We start from the raw sequence: 23,511 nt of genomic DNA, 5'->3' as shown, positions 1-23,511 counted from the left end.
GGAACCCCAGAAATTAAGAAAAGAAATATTAAAACGCAGGAGTGCCCCTGAGTGTAATATTGGCTAAAAAAAGGCAAAAATATGATTCACTCCACCAGAGTATTCCTGTTCAGAAAGTGAGGCTCCCTCAAACCAATTTATTTTTACTGATTTGGGAACGCTCTTCAGAAGTTACATACTTCACCGGGCTCGGGGTAGCTGCTCAGCTTTCAGCTTTGCAAATGCTGAACACGCAGAAATCTGCCAGCTGATCCCGTCTGCAAATAATGGTGGGATGACGTGGAATTAAATTTGTCCCCATTCCCGTTTTCGCAGTTCGTTCCTTCGGATTTTGCCACTGATCGTCTTGGGCAGCTCTTGTACGAATTCCACCTTACGAAATAATAAAAAGAAAGGGGGAAAAAAAAAAGAAAGAATCGTAACTCCTTCCTTTCTAAGGTCGGGGAGATTGAAGTAGTTCCTGAATTACGACCCCAGCGGAGATCAGAATTTCAGCATTGTTCAATGAGCATTGTTAAATGAGTCACACTCTTTTTGACGTGGTTGTTAAGCCGCAAACAACTATTTCATGAAAAGAAGGACTTGAATACAGATTAACAGAGTTGGAAGGGATCTTGTAGGTCATCTAGTCCAACCCCCCCCCAACCCAATGGACTAGGGGAGACATGATAGCAGTCTTCCAATATCTCAGGGGCTGCCACAAAGAAGAGGGGGTTAAACTATTCTCCAAAGCACCAGAAGGCAGGACAAGAAGCAATGGGTGGAAACTAACCAAGGAGAGAAGCAACTTAGCGCTAAGGAGAAATTTCCTGACAGTGAGAACAATTCATCATTGGAACCACTTGCCTCCAGAAGTTGTGAATGCTCCAACACTGGAGGTATTTAAGAAGATGTTGGATAACCATTTGTCTGAAATGGTGTAGGGTTTCCTGTCTAAGCAGGGGGTTGGACTAGAAGACCTCCAAGGTCCCTTCTAACTCTGTTATTCTATTCTATTCTATTCTATTCTATTCTATTCTATTCTATTCTATTCTATTCTATTCTATTCTATTCTATTCTATTCTATTCTATTCTATTCTAAGGTTATTCTGTTATGGCCCTTCAGAGCAGGCTTCTGTATGATTCAACACCACCTTGTTCTAACACTCACCTTTCTGGGATACTTGTATGGAGCCGTCGCTTTCTTGACGTGATCTTGCAGCTCCCGAGTTAATTTCTCTGGGTCGTGTGATGTGAACTCAGGAGACAAAACCACAAATGCTTTTACCACCTGGAAAACAAAGCCATCCATAGCAGCTCCTGATCAAGAGGTCAGACTAAAAGCAAACAAGTTTTTTTATGAAAACAAAAAGGCAGGTGGAAACTTTCCTTCTGTTGTGGCCCGCCGGCGGCCAGCAGAACTGACAGCAGAGTCAGACAGTGAGGAGGTTGGGCAGGAACTTGGGCCAGTCCTAGGGGATGAGGAAAGCTCAGACAAAGACTCTGCATCGGAGGCAGAAAGGGGGCCAGGGCCATCTGATAGTTATGTGCAGCCTCCGGAGTCTGACAACAGCGAGGCAGAAGAACAGCGGGAGCCTGTTCCCAGTGTGTGCATGCGCAGAGCTGCCAGACAACAAGAACAATGAAGAAAACAGGGTCGACTTGGGAGTAAGGCTTGGAGATGATTGGCCCCTCCCATAAGACATAAAAGAGGTGCAAACGGGACGTGAGCTTTTGCAGGAAGCAATTAGTTCATCTGGCCGATTCAAGATCTGAAAGTTCGGTTTGTGACTCTGTGCCAAGTTTGGCCTTGCCCTGCGTCTGGAAATTAGCTCTCTGGCAGCGTTCCACGTGAGATGGATGCTCCTCTGAAGGACAGTTTATCAAGCCTTGCAGATTGTAAATGAAAGTAATTTACAGTCGTATACATAAAAGAGGTTTTGCGGGACTACGATTGTGCTTTATACTTGCTAAGGAAGCCTAGGTCAGGCCTCCTTCCCACCCCAAAGAATGAGACTTCAAACTCAACGCACACCATGCGGACAGGAGAAAGACGCGTAAAAGTTTGATTTCAGTATAAATAGGGCCTATAAACTATCCACGCCCACCCAGCCAGTCATTAGGCAGATCATATTAGTGGTCCGCGGGATTTAATATTATGAATTTAGTGGTCCCTGAGGTCCGAAAAGTTGGGGACCCCTGTTCTAGTCCAACCCCCTGCTTAGACAGGAAACCCTGTACCATTTCAGACATATTGTTGTCCAATCTCTTCTTAAAAACCTCCTTAAATCTGCAACTAATTTTCAGATTTATAGAAAAGCTTCATTACCTCCCTTCGGACACTATCCGGACTGCTGACAACAGCTGATTCAACCACGGCTGGATGTTCAATCAAAGCACTTTCTACTTCGAAAGGCCCAATGCGGTATCTGGGGAAGAAAGAACCAAATTATTGCCTCTAAATGGAATGTAGGGCTTTGGGTGTAGCAATAGCCCTTAGACTTATATACCGCTTCATAGTGCTTTTACAGCCCTCACTAAATGGTTTACAGAGTCAGCCTATTGTCCCCAACCATCTGGGTCCTCATTTTAGCGACCTCGGAAGGATGGAAGGCTGAGTCAACCTTGAGCCGGTCAGGATTGAACTGCTGGCAGTCAGCAGAGTTTACCTGCGATAATGCATTCTAACCACTGCGCACCATGGAAGGGAGGGAGGGAGGGAGGGAGGGAGGGAGGGAAGGAAGGAAGGAAGGAAGGAAGGAAGGAAGGAAGGAAGGAAGGAAGGAAGGAAGGATAATAGCCATAGCCCTTAGACTTATATACCACTTTATAGTGCTTTTACAGCCCTCTAAGCGGTTTACAGAGTCAACACATTGCCGCCAACAATCTGGTCCTCATTTTACCCACCTTGACCTTGAGTCGGTCAGGTTTGAACTCTTGGCAGTGGGCAGAGTTAGCCTGCAATACTGCATTTTAATCACTGCACACCATGGAAGGAAGGAAGGAAGGAAGGAAGGAAGGAAGGAAGGAAGGAAGGAAGGATGGAAGGAAGGAAGGAAGGAAGGAAGGAAGGAAGGAAGGAAGGAAGGAAGGAGCAGTAGCACTTAAGACTTATATACCGCTTCACAGTGCTTTTACAGCCCTCTCTAAATGGCTTACAGAGTCAGCATATTGCCATCAACAAGTTGGGTCCCCATTTTAGCCACCTCGGAAGGTTGGAAGGCTGAGTCAACCTTGAGCCTGGTGAGATTTGAACTGCCAGATTGTTGGCAGCCGGCAGTCAACATAAGTAGCCTGCAGTACTGCACTCTAACCACTGCGCCACCGCGGCTCTGTGTAGTGTAGGTGTGGCATTTGGCAAATGGGACCCAGAACAAAACCAAAATTTGCATATTTAAATATAATTACAATTCAACTGCCTAGTTTGGGGGGGGGGCAGGGGCTGCTCCTTAGCAGATCTTGTCTTAGTTCAAAAAGTTGAGCAAGATTGGATCTACTTAGATGGAAAAATGAGCCTGGATAGCTCAACAGACAGAGCTCTGTAATTTAACACCAGCTGTCTGCAATTAAAGTAAGTTCGAATCTCCCCAGGCTCAAGGTTGACTCAGCCTTCCATCCTTTCTAAGGTAGGTAAATTGAGGACCCAGTTTGTGGGGGCAATAAGCTGACTTTGTATAAACATACGAAAGTATGAAGGCTATTGCTTAACGCATTGTAAGCCACCCTGAGTCTCCGGAGAAGGGCGGCATATAAATCAATTTTTTTTTTTTTTTTAAAAAAGAGAGAGATCCCAAAACCAGGATTGGAAATTAAAGAAGAATAAAAAAAAAGAACAAGGAATGAAAGAATATTAGAAATAAATAATCAGAAGATTGGAGGCTGTTTGTTGATTCATCTTAGAAACTCAGTCAAGGAACTGAAAAGAAAGATTTCACATCATCAAAAAGACTCCGCTTTAATTTATTTAATATCCTGCCTTTCATATTTTAATAAGGATTAATAATAATAATCCTTATTAAATTATTAAATCCTTGTTATTAATAAATTATTAATTATTATTAATCATAATTTAATAATGATGTTTCATGAAATCAATAATAAATCAGGGTTGGCAATTCTTATATCCTTTCCAAGATTCTTTATTTAGTCTTAATTCTATTGGATCTTTGACTAATTCTGGGTTCTTTGATTTTGAGCAGCTATGTGGAGTTTAGCAGAAGTCACCCCAATTTGAGTTGGGCTTGGCCAACATTGACATCTGAATGAAATCAAAGATCAACAGAAGGGTCTTTCAAGACCAATCTGGTCCTGACCCAGATGATGCTAACAATGATTTTGGGATGCTTTCCCACCCTCCCACTTTTTCTAACATATGTTGAGATGGACCAACCCTGAGGAGATGATGACATCATCAGACCTTCCAATAAACCAGAAATAGCCATCTTCATCCATCCAGCCTCGGTCACCAGTGATGTAGAAGTTTCCCCGGACAACTGCTGAGTTTTTTTCTGGGTTGTCCTGGACATTAACAAAATGACATGGATGCTGGATTCTACTGGCACGATTTTAAACTATGTTCTGCAATTCCCAGGAGCTTCAAGCAATGCAGTTTAACCAGGGACCTTCTTCTTCCATTTATAACCTTCATCCTCCTCCTCCTCCTCTTTTAACGACCCCATAATTCCTTGCGGAGTGGAGCCTGGGCAACTGAATGGAGCTGATGTTTACTGGCCAGATGCCTTTCCTGTTGCCAATTTGGAGCTTTTTTCGGCAGACATATTCTCATGTGCGCAGAGAGAGAAATATCTGCCTCTACCTAGGATCGAACTCACAGCCTCCTGATTGTGAGGGCTGTGAGACTCCACCTCTTGGCCCACCGCACCACTCATTTACAACCTTCATGTTGACAAAGAAACCAGGAGAATTTGCCCTCTCTCTAAAAAAATTATGCCACTGCATTTGAAGAACCCCGTCGCAAGATGTTGGTCATGAATGAATGGATAGGATCATGAATGGAAAGTAGGGTCTTTGCATGCCGCATTGCCTACTGCCCATGCGTTGACAGCAACTCTCCCCCATATGATGGTCTCCAGAACGTTCCCAACATTTCTGCGCAACGAGGAAAGACACAAATCCCGCTGCTTTCACTGAACTTCCGGATGGATGGAGAGAGAGCTTCCTGCTTCCTTGCTTACCACGTAGTGAGAGAAGAAGCCAAAGGGACGCTTGGGTTTTATCCTGATAGCAATGTCTCCTTCTTGTCCGTGGGGCAAAACTTTGCCATCTTCATCTACAATCTAGAAAACAGCAAGGAAGATGAAGGAAGAGTTAGAGTTAAGGAAAAGCAGAGGAGCAGAATTCCTACTGACTTTGAGGGCCCATCCATATAATTTCCTTGGCAAGAAGAGAAAAGTGGGCTTCTCACCTTAATCTATTTTTCTTTTTTTCTTTTTTTAAAAAATTTTATCTCAGATTGGCCCTGGAATCTCCTGGGCTCACAAATCCAGGTCCTATCCAGGTCTGATCCTACCATCAGTTGAAGTTGATGGGTAGGCTGAAAAGAAAAGCTACCCCTGAAAAAAAAAGCTACCTTCTGAAGAAACCTTGCCAAGAAAACTGTAGGGACTTTTCCACGCAGCCTCTGAGAATCGGACACAATTAAATGGAAAAAAAGAAGTTTTGCACGAAACTTCTCAATAAACAGTGACCATATCTCATCGTAATTGTCCAGACACAATCCATAATTATAAGCACCTCGTTCCTAAATTGTATTATAACTCAGCAAGTGTGACCAAAAAAGTGCTTCTTTTCAATGTTGATGGACTCTTAGCAAAGAAAAGAATGAAGGGTCTTGAAGAAGGAGAGTGCAAAAGTTAGCTTGAAACTCAACATTAAGAAAATTAAGATCATGGCATCCGGTCCTCTCAATTCCTGGCAAATAGATGGGGAAGAAATGGAGTTAGTGACAGATCCTGGGTTCCAAGATGAGAACTGCAGCCAAGAAATGAAAAGACGTTTCTCCTGGGGAGGAAAGCTATGGCAAATCTAGACAGCGTACTAAAAAGCAGAGACATCACTCTGCCAACAAAAGTGCGTCTAGTCAAGGCTATGGTTTTCCCAGTTGCAATGGATGGCTGTGAAAGTTGGACCATAAGGAAGGCTGAGAGCCAAAGAATGGAGGCCTTTGAACTCTGGTGCTGGAGAAGACTCCTGCGAGTCCCTTGGACTGCAAGGTGATCCAACCGGTCAGTCCTAGAGGAGATCAACCCTGACTGCTCTTTAGAAGGGCAGATCCTGAAAAGGAAACTCAAATCCTTTGGCCACCTAATGAGGAGGAAGGACTCACTGGAGAAGAGCCTAATGCTGGGAACGATGGAGGGCAAAAGAAGAAGGGGACGGCAGAGAACGAGGTGGCTGGATGGAGTCACCGAAGCAGTTGGCGTGATCTTAAATGGATTCTGGGGGATTGTAGCGGACAGGAAGGCCTGGAGGAACGTTGTCCATGGGGTCGCAATGGGTCGGACACAACTTCGCAACTAACAACAACCACAACCCCTCCCACAAATACATGGTTTCCTCCCCTGTTAAAAATAGACTTTCCAAACTTGATCTCACCTGAGCCAGGTGAGTGGTCCTACCTGAACGTCGTAAGGTGAAGCTGCAGTCCCCATGGAGCCTGGTTTAACTGGTTTCCCTTTTTCGTTGGCTGTTATCATCCCCTGTAGCAAACAATTTTGAATACTCCTGGAATTGCCCTTCTTTTGGACACTTCCATCCTTCTGTGGTCGGTAAAACGAGGATCCAGAATATTGGAGGGCAATAGGCTGACTCTGTAAATCTCTTAGAGAGGAGTGTCAAGCACCGGGAAGCAGTATATACCATGTTTTCCCGAAAATAAGACCGTCTTATATTTTTTTGAACCCTGAAATAAGTGCTTGGCTTATTGCCATATAAATATTTTTGGGGAGGGCTTATTTTCGGTGTAGGTGTGTATTTTAGTGCATGCGCTCAAAAGCCCGATTGGGCTTATTATTAGGGGATGTCTTATTTTTGGGGAAACATGGTATTATAATATTAAGTTTAGAGAAATCATGTGAATGTGAATGACGTGGCAAATAGCGAAAGATGCTGCACATAGATATTTGTACCCAGATGACACACTGCATAAGGAAAGATGGGATGTTTATCTTTGTAATTGAAAAATAAAAAACTTTTTACAAAAAATAAAATAAAAATAAAATCCCAGTCCTAAATCTGACCACCTTTAGCTACTGGGTCCTTAACTATCCTGGTTAAGAGAAAGGAGCTTTTATGAACAGGCACGTACGACTTCCGTTTGTCCGTAGCCTTCGTAGATTTGCAACCCGGTTTGTTTTTTCCATTGGGACACCACTTCCGGGTTCATCGGTTCCCCTCCAGCCAAACAGTGAGACAGGCTCTTGAATGGGTAACTTCATGCAGAGAAAAAGAAGAAAAGAGATCGGTTTTCTATAGTTATTCAGAGCCTCTATCATTAAGCAGGGTGTAATGAGGGGGGCTTGGTATTCTCTGAGCATGGTGGGGTTTTTTTTTTTTATTTATTTATATGCCACCCTTCTCCGGAGACTCAGGGCGGCTTACAATGTGCTCAGCAATAGCCTTCATCCTTTTGTATATTTATACAAAGTCAGCTTATTGCCCCCACAACTGGGTCCTCAATTTACCTACCTTAGAAAGGATGGAAGGCTGAGTCAACCTTGAGCCTGGCAAGATTCGAACTTACTTTAATTGCAGGCAGCTGGTCTTAATAACAGGGTGCTTTAGACCACCGTACTACCAAGGTTTTCTTACAGACGTTTCATTTACCCAACTAGGTAACATCATCAGTACTGGATGAGCTGCAAATATTCTCCTTTATTGGCAGGGTGTAAAGGCTGCTTGCAAATTCTAATCAGAGACAGCCTTGGGTGTTGTTAGACAAAGTTGTACCAGAGCCTTGGTACTACAGTGGTTTAAAGCACCCTGTTATTAACACAGCTGCCTGCAATTTACTGCTGGTTCGAATCTCTCCAAGGCTCAAGGTTGACTCAGCCTTCCATCCTTTCTAAAGGTAGGTTAAATGAGGACCCAGTTTGTGGGGGCAATAAGCTGACTTTGTATAAATATACAAAAGTATGAAGGCTATTGCTTAACGCACTGTAAGCCGCCCTGAGTCTCCGGAGAAGGGCGGCATATAAATCAAATTAAAAAAAAAAAAAAAAAAGTTGTGTGTACTAAGAGTCTGCAAATTTTAGCTGATTGGAACTTTTGCCTCTGTCTGTCTGGGCAGTGGTGGGCTGCCTCCGGTTCACACCGGTTTTATAGAACCGGTAGTAAAACTGGTGGGAGGCTCCGCCCACCAACCCCAACGTCACCGAAATGCTTCTGCGCTTGTGCAGAAGAGAGCACGTGCGGCCCTGTTGCAAACCGGTAGTAAAGGTAAGTAGAACCCACCCCTGTGTCGGGGCCTGTCTAGATTTCACTTTTCACTTTTTTTTTTAATTAAAGTTTATTATAAAATAAAATACAAACAGAAATTAAGAAAGTCAACGAGAGAGGAAGAGAGGTACAAAAAGAAAAAAAATGCTGTATATTTTGGGATTGTTTTTAGCCTGGATTATCCTCAGAAGCGATACTCGTCTTTCTCATTTAAAAAAGGAACTCAATTTTTTTTTTTAAAAAAATAAATCCAGTGGGAAGATAAACTACTAGTACAAATGGCAAGTTACGTTTTCCCGAAGAGAGACAGAGGAAGGACTCAAGAGATTGCTGACAGAAATGTTGTATAGGTAGTTCTCGACTTACGACGGCAATGGAGCCCAACATTTCAAAGTTGCTAAGTCAGACATTTGTTAAGTGAATTTTGCCCCCTTGGATGACCTTCCTTGCCGCAGTTGTTAAGCGACTAACTGAAATTGTTAAGTGAGTAACTTGGTTGTTAAGTGAAACTTGGCTTCCCCGTTGACTTTGCTTGTCAGACGGTCGCAAAAAAGGGGAGCTACCTGCTAAGGTCCTCCTGCACCAGCATGCGGTAGACTGTTGGAGCAGTACACAAGGTTGTCACTGGGTACTTGGAAAGCGTCTAAAGAGAGGAAAAAAGGAAGGAGGAAGAAACGGATGTGAAAATGATGGAGTTGCATCGTCCTCATTCTTTAAAGCTCTTTCTGGGTTAAAGGTTGGCAAAGCTATTACCTTCTGGATTTTGCTGGAGTAGCCCATGATGAGACAGGAGGCAAATAAATTTAATAATGATAAAGATGATGATGATGATGATAACAACAATAACAACAATAATAATGTCACGAAATATCATGACCTGGCCATCGAAACTACGTGATTATGGATGAAATATGTGACAATGATACCCATTGTCATTGGGGCACTTGGTACCATGTCCAAGAATTTGACAAAATACATCAAGAAATTGCAGCTTCCTGCAATAACACTAGCGGAACTGCAAAAAAAATGTGCTACTCGGAACATCATCAGTTATCTTCGAGACCGCCTGCTGCTACCGACAGCCTCCCATCGACCTGTGCGCTCCAACAGAGAGGGCCTCCTCAGGGTGCCATCAGCCAAACAATGTAGGCTGGTGACCCCCAGGGGGAGGGCCTTCTCCATGGGGGCACCTACCCTCTGGAATCAGCTGCCCCCAGAGATAAGGAGAATCCAAGACCTCGGTGCCTTCCGTCGTGCCCTTAAAACCTTCTTTTTCCAGCAAGCTTTTAAAAATATTTATAATTGTTTGTTATTGTTTTTAATCATGGGGCCAAATTTATATATATCTTTTAAATTGTATTTTAATGTTTGTAGTTTATGCTTTTACTTGGCTGTTCACCGCCCTGAGTCCTCAAGGAGAAGGGCGGTATATAAATTTAAAAATAAATAAATAAATAAAATAAAATAAATACATTTTAAGAAGATACTTGGTTGATCCCTAGGATGCTGGCAGCAACCCGTATCAACGATTAGCACCAGTCAATGGTATTTGTGATACAATTTTAAATGTTCAGTTGACAGAGTTTCATGTTTAATGAATAAAATAATAACAATAACAGTAATAATTATAATAATCTACAAATCCAGCATCTCTTTGGAGATTCTCAGTTATCCAGGGCACAGTTGTCTCAAAGGTGCTTTTTCAAAAGGCAACTCGACTTCCTTGGTTTTTTTTCCCTTGAAGACATTTCGCTTCTCATCCAAGAAGCTTTATCCTTCCATCTCCCCCCACCATCCTGCCAGAACCGATGAAGCTTCTTGGATGAGAAGTGAAACGGCTTCAAGGAAAAACAAAAACAAAAAAAAGTCCAGCGGCTCTTTTCAAAAAGCACCTTTGATACTAATCCAGCGGTACGAAGCCAGAAGGATTAAAGGCAAGACATAACGGGAGTTGGAAAGTCAAGAAGAAATGAGAAATATAGATCAGGGATAATGGTGAAGGGATTCTAGGTGTCTTACCTAGTCTGACCCACTTAAAAACAAAAATCATCTTTTGATACTACTGCTCATTTAGTTGTTGTGGCTCCGTTGCCTGAGCCTGGGCTATTGACAGATGCAGACTCTGAGAGTGAGGGAGAGGAGTTGGCAAGGCCTCCCTCTCCAGGACCCTCCTCTCTAGCAATGCCTCCGGAGGACACCGAAGGCCAAGAGATAGGCCCAGAGCCAAGCACGTCCCCGCAGCCACAGGTGGACAGCGACGAGGGAGATAAGTGCTGGCTGGATCCTCGGCAGCGGTGCAGGGAGAAGCATGCACAGCAGAGGGGAAGGCGTGCCAGAGATTAGCTGAGTCACTGGACCACACCCCACAGGGTATAAATGTGGATGTGGTGGCCGGTTCAGTTTGTGACGAGCAAAAACTAGAAATAATCCATGATCTCTGCGTTACTGGACTTCTGCCTGCCTTGTCGGACTGCATTTGGACTAATCCTTGTATTGCTGAAACTTTGCCTGCTTTATCGGAATGCTTGCAGTCCAATCTTTGTTTTGTGTGAGTAAAGTCTGAATTGGCAGCTAGCCACTGGGTTGCTGCCAGCTTTATCTTCAAAGATTTTGTTGTGTGGCTTATTAACTCCGGGCCGTCTGTGGGGGTGCGTGTGTGGGATGGGGACAGAACATTAGTTTCATAAAACATAGAATCATAGAAAACTGATGGCAGGAAAAGACCTCATGGTCCATTGGATCTGTCCTTTGAGTTGTTGTTTTTTAAGTTTATGTTTTTAAATTTCTGTTGGATGATGGACCTGTGTTAATCCCAAGCAGGGGTGGGCTGCTGGGAGTTCGCAGGGGTTCGGGAAAGCTCTAGCTAAGATTCTGTACAGTTCGGAGAACCCCCAAATCCCACTCCTGGCTGGCCCCCCCACCCCTCCCAGGAGTCCCCATGCGGCCCGTTTTGGATGCAGGTAAGGGCAGGGTGTGTGCGGAGGCTCAGGGAGGGCAAAAAACGGGCCTAACAGAAGTTTGGGAAGGCAGGAGATGGGCCTGTTTCTGGCCTCTGGAGGTCCTCCGGAGCCTGGGGAGGCCATTTTCAATCTCCCGGAGGCTCGAGAAAAGCCTCTGGAGCCCGGGGAGGGCAAAAATCCCCCCTCACTGTGGTGCAGGTACCTCCTCTGGAAGTTGGTTCCAAGCTGCCAAAATAAAAATGTTGTGTTCCTGTCTAAACCAGCAGACAGATGGACCAAGAAACGCGCTGGTTGTTTAGTGTATCAAAGATCACAATACATTCCCCCCACCACCAATGACTGGATGTATAATTCTTACTTTTAGAAGTTCCTTTGGGTCAAACTGTGGCATGCTGTGTATGAAGACACTGGTCCCTCGAAGCCAAGGGCCGAAGACCCCTCCCAAAGACCCCTTCACCCAACCAGTATCAGACATGTTCCATATGACATCTGAAGGCTTGAAGTCCAGCCAATACCTGCGAGGCACAGACATTTTAGGTGAGACTCTGGATTACCTTCAAACAGACAAGATCTTTTTACGTGGTCTTAAATTTTCTACAGGGTTCAAGAGGTTCTTTGTTGGCAATTGTTCTCTGGGGCCATCACTTCTCCAGAGGTCTTGTGTTGTGGCCCACCAGCAGCCTGCGCAGATTGTGGCTGATCCCGACGACGAGAAGGCTGGTGTGGTGTCGCGCCAGCAGCCTGTGCAGCCGGTGCTCGAGTCAGACAGCGAGGAGGCTGAAGAGGATGTGGTGCCAGAGGCAGAAACTCAGCCAGGGTCTTCAGAACCTCCAGAGGCTCCTTCAAGTGAAGAGAGTGAAGTGGAGCAGCCTCTTCTCAATGCTCGAGCACGTAGGGCTGCCAAAAGGCAGGGTTGGCTACTCAGGAGGAGGTCTCCTTGAGAGTAAGGCTTCGGGTTAATTGGCCACTTCCTTAGCCTATTTAAGTTCTCACACAGCTGGCAAATGTTGCTGGAAACAACGTTTGGTCCTACGCAGAGCATTTTGAGAGTGAGTTTTTTTTGCTACAACTTGGTTTCTGGGCTGATTGCCAACCCTTGTCGGACTTTGTTTAGCAGATTGTTCATAGGAGGTTGATAAGGACATTGGTGGTTAAAGCCTGCATTTTGAAAGGGGTCTACACTTCTGGGGACCCGTAGCTGGGGCAGAACACCTTGCATGAAACTCCAAGAGGTTGAATAGACCGAATTCTGGTTGGTTGGGGTTAAGTTCAAGGCCTGCAAGAAAATTAAGAAGGATACCTTCCCGTTAGGGCCAAGCCCAAGGATAAGCTGGTTTGACAGTGTTCAGCCATCTTTGGAGAACCTGTGGTTCCGCTGGTGAAGTATATAACCATTGGATCATCGCTCTGGGTTTGAACACAGTCGTGGCGGGAAGGAGCATCCCTGAAAGGAACCCAAGGAAGGACATCAGCCGTGAACACAAAGAAACTTCATCCTTCTCACTTTAAAAAAAAAACCCATTGATCAACAAGGGCAAACTGATCACATCACTCCTAGAGAGATGTTTTATCTAGAGCAGGGGTGTCAAACTGGATTTCTTCGAGGGCCGGATCAGAATTGTAGTTGCCTTCCCCGGGCCAGCAGGGGGAGCGGGGAGTGGGGGAGATGAGACAGACACCTCCTGCAGCATCCTATCAGCCAAAATGGGGCATGGGGGGAGACACATGCAGTCCCTCCCCACACCGCGTTTTCAACCTGGACAGCCTCCTGCAATACTCTTCCACCCAAAAATGTGCCTCGCGGGCGGGGAGGGGGGCATGGCCAGGGATGGGCTGCTAGGAGTTCGTAGGGGTTCGGGAGAACCTCTACTAAGATTCTGTGCAGTTCGGAGAACCCCCAAATCCCACTCCTGGCCGGCCCTGCCCATCCTGCCCCTCCCCTCTCAGGAGTCCCCACACTGCCTGTTTTGGATGCAAGTAAGTGCAGGATGCGCACAGAGGCTCAGGGAGGGCAAAAAACAGGCCTACCGGAAGTTCGGGAAGGCCGAAACGGGTCAGTTTCCAGCCTCCAGAGGGCCTCTGGAGCCTGGGGAGGCCATTTTTGCCCTCCCGGAGGCTCAAGGAAAGCCTCCTAGGGAGAGCAAAAATACCTCCCCACTGTGGTGCAGGAGGCCGACTAGGCCACGCCCGCCATGACCACACCCACCCAACAACCGGGCAGAGAACCCCTTGCTAAAACTTTTGAAGCCCACCGCTGCCCATGGCCCATTTTGGCCAGCAGAAGCACTGCAAGCCGGTCCTTTGATATTTCCAGGTTGGCCCGTGGGCTAGATTTAAGCAAGATTTAAGGATTTGGTCCACGGGCCTTGAGTTTGGCACCCCTGATCTAGAGTGTTGACTGCCTCAGGGCTCCCTGTTGCCTTCCCTGCCTGAATGAAGTAATTATCTGCCAGAAATTCAGAGCGGAGTCTAATGTGTGTTGACTGGAAAGAAAAGCTCGCTGAGTGTGCTGAGAATTATTCCCAGGTAGGTGTTTCATTTGCAGACTTAAATGCCTCTCAGACCTACAACGATGGTGGAAAGTGGCACTCAGACATGCAAAGGACCTGCGTTATTGGTTTTAAGCACCTGCTTGTTTTATTTTTCACAATATTTAAAAAGCACCGCCACCGAGAGTGTCTGTTAAAGAGCTTGTTTTTTCTCTCCTGGGAAGTAGATTTCTGAATGATTGCTTTACAAAATTGCTACCTTTAACACTGCATTCACAATTTACATTTCGATCGATCGCTGTTTTGCACGGAGAAGCTGAACTCAAAAGGGACGTCAACAACTGCAGACCACAAATCTTTCAAAACTGTTTTGAACAGTTACGTTCACAGATTTCTGGAACACGATATAGACTCCCATGTGTAACATTCTCACTTTCCCCTTCTCAGCGCTTATCTACCCTTGCCAGATCCATTTTGCTATTTCTCAGGTTCTCAGATACTTCCAGGTTCAATTCAGGGGTGAAATGCTCCCTGTTCGGACCGGATCCCCCGATCCGGTAGCGATGGCGGGTGGTGGTTCAGAGAACCGGTAGCAAAAATCCCTGCCCCCCCCCAATGCCCAGCTGAGCTGTGCAATCATCAGAGTCTTTTTTTTAAAAGCATTTTTTCTACGACCTCTTCATCCGAAAAATTGCTTTTAAAAGTAAAAAAAAAAAGCCTCTGATGATCGCGCGACTCAGCTGGGATCGTCAGAGGCTTTTAAAAGAATTTTTTCGACAAGCTCTTCGGCCGGCTATGACGATCCCAGCTGAGTTGCCTGATCGTCAGAGGCTTTTAAAAGCATTTTTTTTACAACCTCTTTGGCCAAAGAGGTTATAGAAAAAATGCTATTAAAAGTAAAAAAAAAGCCTCTGATGATTGCGCGGCTCAGCTGGGATCGTCAGAGGTTTTTAAAAGCATTTTTTCTACAACCTCTTTGAGGTTGTAGAAAAATGCTTTTAAAAGTTAAAAAAAAAAGTTGGCCACGCCCACTCAGTCACATTATCCCTTCACCGAGCCACGCCCACAGAACCGCTAATAACAAATTTTACATTTCACCACTGGTTCAAATGATCCTACTCTGGACACATTATGCGAAGACCCAGCTCTCTGGAGAAGATCCTGGTGGTGGGAAAGATGGAAGGAAAGAGAAGAAGAGGACAACCCAGGGGTGGGATCCAGCTGGTTCGCACCGGTTCGGGCATACCGGTAGCTCCAATGATCCACTGAGAGCAAACAGGTTTGCTCCGATGATCAGCTGGGCCCACTAGCCCTCCCTGCACTATACCGACCTATATTTCCTTTGTTTGAAGCCCAGCTGATCAGAGCGGTAGGGTGGATTGCCACGCCTCAGCTGTTTTATTCACCAGGGCTGCAGTAGAAGATAAGTTTTAGAGCTATTTTGAAATGTACTGCACGTGTGAAGCGAACCGGTTGTTACAACGGTGGAATCCCACCACTGGGACAACCACCAAGGTAGAAAGACTCAATTATGGTGACGATATGGGCACCATTGAAAGAAGCGAAGGAACAGGTGAAGGACAAGCCATCCTGGAGAAAAATCTATCTATATAGGTGCTAAGAGTCAACAATGAATTGATGGCATGTAGTCAATCAATGTAGTCAATCAATGAAAGGACAGGTGGCTCAGTGGCTAAGACGCTGAGTTTGTCGATCAAAAGGTCGGCAGTTCAGCAGTTCGAATCCCTAGTGCTGTGTGACGGGGTGAGCTCCCGTTACTTGTCCCAGCTTCTGCCAACCTAGCAGTTCGAAAGCACGTAAAAAATGCAAGTAGAAAAATAGGGATCACTTTGGTGGGAAGGTAACAGTGTTCCGTGAGCCTTTGGCATTGAGTCATGCCGGCCACATGACCACGGAGACATCTTCGGGCAGCGCTGGCTCTTCGGCTTTGAAACGGAGATGAGCACCGTCCCCTAGAGTCAGGAATGACTAGCACACATGTGCAAGGGGAACCTTTACCTTAGTCAATCCATCATCGTATTCTAGAGTAATCTTTTGGCCTTTGTTTTGTTAGGTTCTCTCCCATTCTTTCTTAAAGAAGCTAAAGAGGTCTATCTTCAATTTAGGGACCCAGTTTGGTGTAGTGATTAAAGCAACAGATTAGAAATCAGGAGACATTGAGTTCTAGTCTTGCCTGAGGCACAAAGCCAGCTCTCTCTTAGCCTTGAGAAAAAACAGGCAATGCCAAACTGGTTCTAAAAAATCCTTGCCAAGAAAATTGTAGGGACTTGTCCAGGCAGCCTTGATCAGCCTCGATTTTATATATATATATTAAAATGGCTCAGAAATTAAAATAGTTATCAATTTCAAAGTGTCTCAGCATGCAGCTTTGTTGCATTTGTCCTTCTGGATGGTAATTTAGCCAAAATGAGTTTCTCCCTTCTAAAAGGCTACGGTTACCGAGTGCCTGCCGTCCCTAACATATTTCCTATCCATTCTGTGCAATGGTGTGTGCCAGGGGTGGGATTGAAAAATTTTAGCAACTGGTTCTCTGCCTGGTTGCTGGGTGGGTGTGGGCATGGGGGCATGGCCTAGTCGGCTTCCTGCACCACGGGGGGGGGGAGGGAGCATTTTCGCCCTCCCCAGGCTCCGGAGGCTTTCCTCAAGCCTCTGGGAGGGCAAAAACGGCCTCCCCCCAGGCTCCAGAGGTGGGAAACGAACCCATTTCCGGACTTCCGGTACTTCCAGCAGGCCTGTTTTTCGCCCTCCCAGAGCCTCCACGCAGGTCCTGCACTTACCTGGCATTTAAAATGGGCCATGCGGAGCGTGGGTGGGTTCTACTTACCTTTACTACCGGTTTGCAATGGGGTTGCGTGCACGCGCGAGCAAAGTAAGCGCGCATGCCTGCTCTTCTGCGCATGATGACGTTGGGGTCAGTAGGCGAAGTCTCCCACCGGTTTTACTACCAGTTCTATAGAACCGATGCGAACCGGGGGCAACCCACCACTGATGTGGAGTCTCCTGGGAAGGGTGGGGGGTAGGTGGGCGGGGTCAGCCAGTCCTTGCAACTACTGGTTCGGCGAACCAGATTAAAATTAACATCCGGGTTGCCTGAACCAGTCAAAACTGGCTGAATCCCACCCCTAGGTGTGTGGTATTCAGAAGTTGTGGGAGCTTCATCACTGGAGGCATTCAAGAAAAGACTGGACTGCCATCTGTCAGAAATGGTGTAGGATCTCCAGCTTGGACTAGATGACCTACAAGGTCCCTTCTTCCAACTCTGTTAATCTGTTATTCCTTGTGCCTTACTCAAACAGCTCCTTGAAATGTTGCCATCCTTCTCGCCTGCCCTCGGAGACCAGCAACTTGGTTTGCAGAGAAGGGCATGACGAAGAGATGGTGTCCACCATGGGGGCCAGCGAATCATTCGTGATGATGCCTTTAGGTTTGGAAACCTGGAGCCTGTACTGGATATCTTTGGCTGTCAGCTGTGGGGTCCCTGGGATGAAGATGATCCCTGGCAAGGTGAATAAATACATAACTTTGAGGATGTTCTTACTACATTGCTCCTTCGCGAGAAGCTTTGAAAAGTCACCTTGTTCCATCCCTCCCCCAAAAAAGCAAGAATGGAAGATGAGGTTCTGGGTCATCATTCCTGCATCCATCATTATGACTTTAGGGAAGCCTGGAGGTAGGACAACTGAAGGCAGTGACAAGGTAAGGTAGAACTTCATCCGTCTCAAATTAAGATCCTACTAGGATACCTGCCTCCCCCTGTAGAACAGTGCTACATACTTGATGATATTGTCATACACCTGTCCATTGTCAAGAAGCCTACCCTTTACGAAACCTGTAAGGCCATCTTCTTTGTCTTTTATTTTTAAAGTCAGTCTGTCCATCTCTGCACAGCCTAATATTTTCCGAATTGCTTCCTTATCTGATGAGGGTTTTTTTTTTTTTTACCTGTTCTAATACATGCCACGGTTAGCAGCCACCACTCTGGGATCCGAGGCAGAATGAGGATCACTCGGTCTCCTCTCTGTAGGCCACAGGGTCCCCTGAGTACGTTGGCTGCTTTCCTGGAGACAAAGCCCAGTTTTTCAAAGCCCCATTTCACTTCTCCTCCTTTTCCATCAACCCACCAGAAAGCTGGGTGATGGGGTCTCCCTCCATCCTGCAAAACAATATCGAAAGAGACTGCAACAACATTGCCAAAAAGGCATTAAGAATTGTTAAGCTAATCTTCTTCTCCAGTAATATTGTACTTCAAACTAGGGCATAAAAAACCTTTGCTAGACCAATTCTTGAATACAGCTCGTCTGCCAGGAACCTGCATTGTATATCGGACATTAGTACAATCGAGCGAGTCCAGAGGTATTTCACGAGAAGAGTCCTCCACTCTTCTGCTCACAACAGAATCCTTTATGCCACCAGGCTCGAAATCTTGGGATTAGACAATTTAGAACTACGCCGTCTTCCGTCTGACCTAAGCATAGTATGCAAAATTATCTGCTACAACGTCCTACCTGTCAATGACTACTTCAGCTTCAATTGCAATAATACACGAGCACACAATAGATACAAACTTAAGGTAAACTGCTCCAAACTCGTTTGCAGAAAATACGACTTCAGCAACAGAGTGGTCAACACCTGGAATGCTCTACCTGATTCTGTGGTTTCTTCCCCAAGCCCCCAAAACTTTAACCTTAGACTGTCTACTGTGGACCTCACCCCATTCCTAAGAGGTCTGTAAGAGGCGTGCATAAGCGCACCAACGTGTCTTCCATCCCTGTCCTACTATCCATTTCATGTATTCATAACCATGTTTATACTTCTACCTATTATCTTATACATATTTGACAAATAAATAAACATATAAAATTAAACAAATGCTCATAGTTTCCTCCACCGTAATAAGCAAGCTGATCTGGGGAGGTTCAACCAGACAATAGAAGAAGGTTTCTCCGTTGAGATAGTCAATCAAAAGTTATTTCTTTAGTTCGTAGAATGAGAAAGGAAAATAGTGAACCTAATAAAAAAATTCAGAACGGTTTTGTCTTCCAAATGTGGGGATTTGACCTCCAGAATGGATCATTGTGGGCTTCAGAGTTCTGGATGTTGTAAGTTCACACATCTGGAAGATTGGGGAAGATTGAAAGATAGTTTAATGTTTTAATGTGTTTGGTTTTATAGTTTTAATATAACTTCATGTGTTTTTTAAATGCATGATTGGCGGCCGCCCAGAGTTCGTTAGAAGATGAGCTGCTATATAAATGTGAGAGAAAAATGAATTATTCCTGTAAAAAAGCATAACCAATGTAACGACATATTTAACCTTCATATAACCTGATTTATATAACCCTGAGAATAGGACATGAGTAAACATTATATTCTGGAAAGGAAAAAGGAACTGTGATGCTTGTTTTGAGGAAATAGATGCTTTGGTATATTCTAAATTGGGTCAGGCTGACCTAAGCTCTATTGAAAAAGAGGAAGAGCCTAATGATCAATTAAGGAGAACAAAACTAATAGGTATGAAAACATATGTAAAGGGTATTTTTGGATGGTACTTTTGAAGGGGAACTCCAGGCAGAACATGTTAAGAAAGCCAAAATATTATATAAGACCTAAAGACAATGCGTTTGCATTGTATTGTTGTACCTCGAAAACTGTATTTAAACCATGTAATCGAAGTGGTCAGACATTCTCTCTCTTCCATGGGAGAACCCTTTTGCAAAAGCTTATAATATATATATATATATATATATAAATTTTCTTACTTATTCGTAGGGTTTATGTGTGTTTTTCTTCTAGCCAGGTTTTCCCTACGTAACCAAGGTTTTTTGTAGCTCCAGCTCAGTAGAATCACATCTACTCGGTTCTGGGCTTTTTTCCTTTCTAACAGCTAGCAAGCTCTAACTGCTAGGTGGGAGACCCAAATAGATCCATTTCTAGCTCGTTTGCTTTCATCAGTAGGTCACACCCATATCTTATGTATCCTCCCTGTAAAGGTACAATATCAATTTTCTTACTTCTGTGATGTGATTCTACTGAGCTGGAGCTACAAAAAACCTTGGTTACGTAGGGGAAACCTGGCTAGAAGAAAAACATACATACATACATACATACATACATACATACATACATACATACATACATTCATATATATATTTAATAAATCTGCTTTTTACTTGTTCATGGTCTCTGTTTCACTTTTTATGAGATTTGCTGTTTTTTTGCATCTAACAAAATGTTTAAAATAAAATGAATATTTTAGAAACGTAAAAAAATTCTAGTGAGCAGGGAGTGGATTTTCAGGATTCAGCTGTTTTTATTTTCTTATTTCTTGTCCTTTTTTATTCTTATTCTTATATATTATATATATTAATATTTTTCTAGTCTCCTTCTTTTCTTCTCCTTAGGAATAGAATTCTTAAAAGAGGCAGAAATTGTTGCTATCTCTCATTTTGATTTATAATTTATATCATCTTGGGTTTTGCTGTTAAATCATCGTAGACCAATTTTATTTTAGTTATGGTTTAAAGTTCTAAACTGATGCAGGAAATCGTAGCACATAGAACTATATTCATGTTACTTCTGACATTTTTGAATTTATAATTCTTGAAAATCTCTTATTTACGTTACGCTATTCTTTTAAAAAAAGAATACAAAAAAGAGAAAAATGAAAACAAATAAACCATTTAATTTAAAAAATTAAGATAGACTATATCCGAAGAAGAGAAATCTCACCTGGATAGAAGAAAAAGTTGTATTTATTTATCGCAATTTTGGTGTGATTTTACACATTTATACCAATATTTATGGTGTCATTTTAATGTTGTAAGCTGCCTAGAGTTGCCTTGTGGCAAGAAGGGCAGAAAACAAATTTTAATAATTAAAAATAAGTGAAATAAATAAAAAGCAAGCATGCAGGTTATCAGGGGAAGTGCTGAGACACGAATTATGGTTATAATTTCCAAATTTACATTGCACTCTTTGCGAACTGTATAAGGGAATGGAGTTCCAAACAATATTTTCTTCCATGATGCTTAATATTTAAATACTTAAAACTATTAATACTTTAATACTTAAAAACAAGCAAACGCTACATGATTTGCTTAAAATTTGGGGCTGACAAAGTATCAAGGTCCCAATCTGGTATGTTGTCTCATTTCTCTTCAATTATTTGAAGGGGGAAAAAAAAGAGAGATATGGGGACATTGCACATCCATCAGGAGTCCCCCTCCTCTAAAATTCTTCGGAAGGAACCTTACCTTTTCAATTTTAGACCATTTATCCAACACGTCATTTGCGAAATTAAAGTACTTCGGCACCTCTTTGTCCCCTCGATTAATGGCTTCAAACTCGGAAAGATTGAGAGACGTAAACAGCCTCGCGGCTTGGGGGACCGATCCACCAAGTTTCCTGCTGCTCCTCCAAACGGACGTCAGCAACTTGTGGTTGATGAATAAGATCTTCATGGTTGAATGGAGCCTGCGGTGGAGCTACTGCATTAGAGTTGGTTCTTCGGGGAAGGAAGAGGTTAGAAATAGATTTGATCTAAATGGTCTGACCTAAAAGTAGCACACAAAATTATCTGCTACAACGTCCTACCTGTCAATGACTTCTTCAGCTTCAACCTCAGTAATATATGGACAAACAATCGATACAAACTCAAGGTAAACCGCTCCAAGCTCAATTGCAGAAAATACGACTTCAGCAACAGAGTGGCCAATGCCTGGAATGCACTACCTGACTCTCTGGTTATATCCTCAAACCCCCACAGCTTCAACCTTAAACTGTCTACCGTGGACCTCACTCCATTTCTAAGAGGTCCGTAAAGGGGGCGTGCATAAGCGCACCAGCGTGCCTACCGTCCCTGTCCTACTGTCCCCATTTATTTGTATTCATTTCCTTCGTTCATGTCTATATTCATACTTATACCTGCTATCTTGTACATGTTTGACAAATAAATAAATAAACAAACAAATAAATAAATAAATAAATAGATTTGTTATCAGGTTCAGCATGTCAAAGAACACCTAAGCTGGCTGGTGAGATGCGTGTTGATTCTTCTCCTTCTAAAATGTCTGTTAGCAGCAGGTAAGGTAAAGGTAAAGGTTCCCATCGCACATATGTGCTAGTCGTTCCTGACTCTAGGGGGCGGTGTGCTCATCTCCGTTTCAAAGCCGAAGAGCCAGCGCTGTCCGAAGAAGTCTCCGTGGTCATGTGGCCGGCATGACTCAACACCAAAGGCGCACGGAACACTATTACCTTCCCATTAAAGGTGGTTCCCATTTTTCTACTTGCATTTTTTACCTGCTTTCGAACTGCTAGGTTGGCAGAAGCTGGGACAAGTAATGGGAGCTCACCCTGTTATGCGGCACTAGGGATTCAAACTGCTGAACTGCCCACCTTTCGATCGACAAGTTCAGCATCTTAGCCACTGAGCCACCGCATCCCTATTAGCAGCAGGTAGGGTCCAGGAAATAATTTTATTCAAGAGAAAAAGCCAATGCAATTCATAAACTAGTGACCCAAACCCGCCTTGTTCTACCATCATGTTAGTAGCATTGGGCATCACTCGTTCCTTCGCCTCTCTTCAAATCCCTCTCCCACAGAATTATTCCAAAAAAACAAAACAAAAAAAAATACCAATCACTTGCAAATTTACATCTAACTTGGGCAGAAAGAGAATCTTGGAAAATCAACGTTCTTCAGGGTTCTTCATTGCACTCTTGCGAGGACAGAGAAGCAATTGTGGAAACCGTTGCAAAGCAGGGAGAAATTATCAGGTAGAAATGGCAAGGAAATTTTATAGATGGCACATGTCTCCTGAAAAATTGGCAAGAATGTTTAAAGATAAATCCACAAAATGTTGGAAATGTCATCAGTTACCAGGATCGCATTATCGTATGTGGTGGACATGTCCAGAAGCGAGGAATTATTGGATGAAAATTAAAACATGGTTAGAAGAAATGATACAACAACATATAGATTTAAAACCTGAACTGTTCCTACTGGGTATCTATCTTACCAGAGAAAATTAGTAAGGAAAATATATACTTGATTGTACACGTGTTAACTGCAGCGAGGATAGTATTTGCGCAAAGATGGAAAGCAGAGAAAATTCCTATGGAGGAAAAAATAATTGGATTGTGCAGAAATGAATAGATTGACTTTGGTGCTTAAAGAAAGAGAAGAATCGGAATATTATCAGATTTGGGGGCAATTTTATTATTGGGTAGAGAAGAGATATACATAAAGTAATAGTGTAAAGAAAGGTGGGAGAAATGTTATAACAAAGGAAATCACAAATATCAAGTCATGAGAAATTATTGAGGAATAGGGAGAAGACACAAAAGATGTACTAAGAGGATACACTGATAGATTGATTATGTATTGTATGTTTGTTTATAAAAATAAAAAAAACTTAAAAAAAAAAGAAATGGCAAGGAAGGGTAAAATATCAGAGTTGTCCTTACCTGAAAGTGACCAGAGGGGGACAAGCTCTGTTTAATTTGTCTTTCCGAAGCTTCTACAGGTGGATGGAAGTGTCACCTCCTCGGCTTCTCTTCCGTAATCACGCTTTCAAAAGCCCAGAAGATTTAACTTTGTGCAGTAGG

General features: G+C 43.8%; 1 protein-coding gene across 2 annotated transcripts; it reads right to left on the bottom strand.

Moving 5' to 3' along the window:
• Positions 1–102: 102 nt before the first annotated feature.
• Positions 103–23,497, bottom strand: LOC117670810 (acyl-coenzyme A synthetase ACSM4, mitochondrial-like). Of its 2 annotated transcripts, none has more exons than XM_034426262.3 (14): positions 23,371–23,497; positions 21,160–21,410; positions 17,849–18,059; positions 17,195–17,402; positions 12,697–12,840; positions 11,755–11,911; positions 9,000–9,079; positions 7,307–7,430; positions 6,618–6,698; positions 5,175–5,276; positions 4,370–4,497; positions 2,309–2,408; positions 1,151–1,270; positions 103–372 (listed from the first exon to the last, which is right to left on the bottom strand). In XM_034426262.3, the coding sequence occupies exons 2-14, from the start codon at positions 21,364–21,366 to the stop codon at positions 286–288; spliced, it is 1,749 nt and encodes a 582-aa protein (XP_034282153.2). In that variant the 5' UTR covers positions 21,367–21,410; positions 23,371–23,497; the 3' UTR covers positions 103–285. The 2 variants fall into 2 exon arrangements, with proteins under 2 accessions (XP_034282153.2, XP_087734640.1); XM_087878514.1 differs by having other exon boundaries at positions 21,160–21,379.
• Between the last annotated feature and the right edge of the window lie 14 nt (positions 23,498–23,511).

The sequence above is a fragment of the Pantherophis guttatus genome, chromosome 14 (genome assembly GCF_059756535.1).
Source record: "Pantherophis guttatus breed Tessera chromosome 14, ASM5975653v1, whole genome shotgun sequence".
Lineage (NCBI taxonomy): Eukaryota > Metazoa > Chordata > Lepidosauria > Squamata > Colubridae > Pantherophis > Pantherophis guttatus.
Note: the sequence above shows the minus strand (reverse complement) of the source record. Positions and strands in the feature narration are given on the sequence as shown.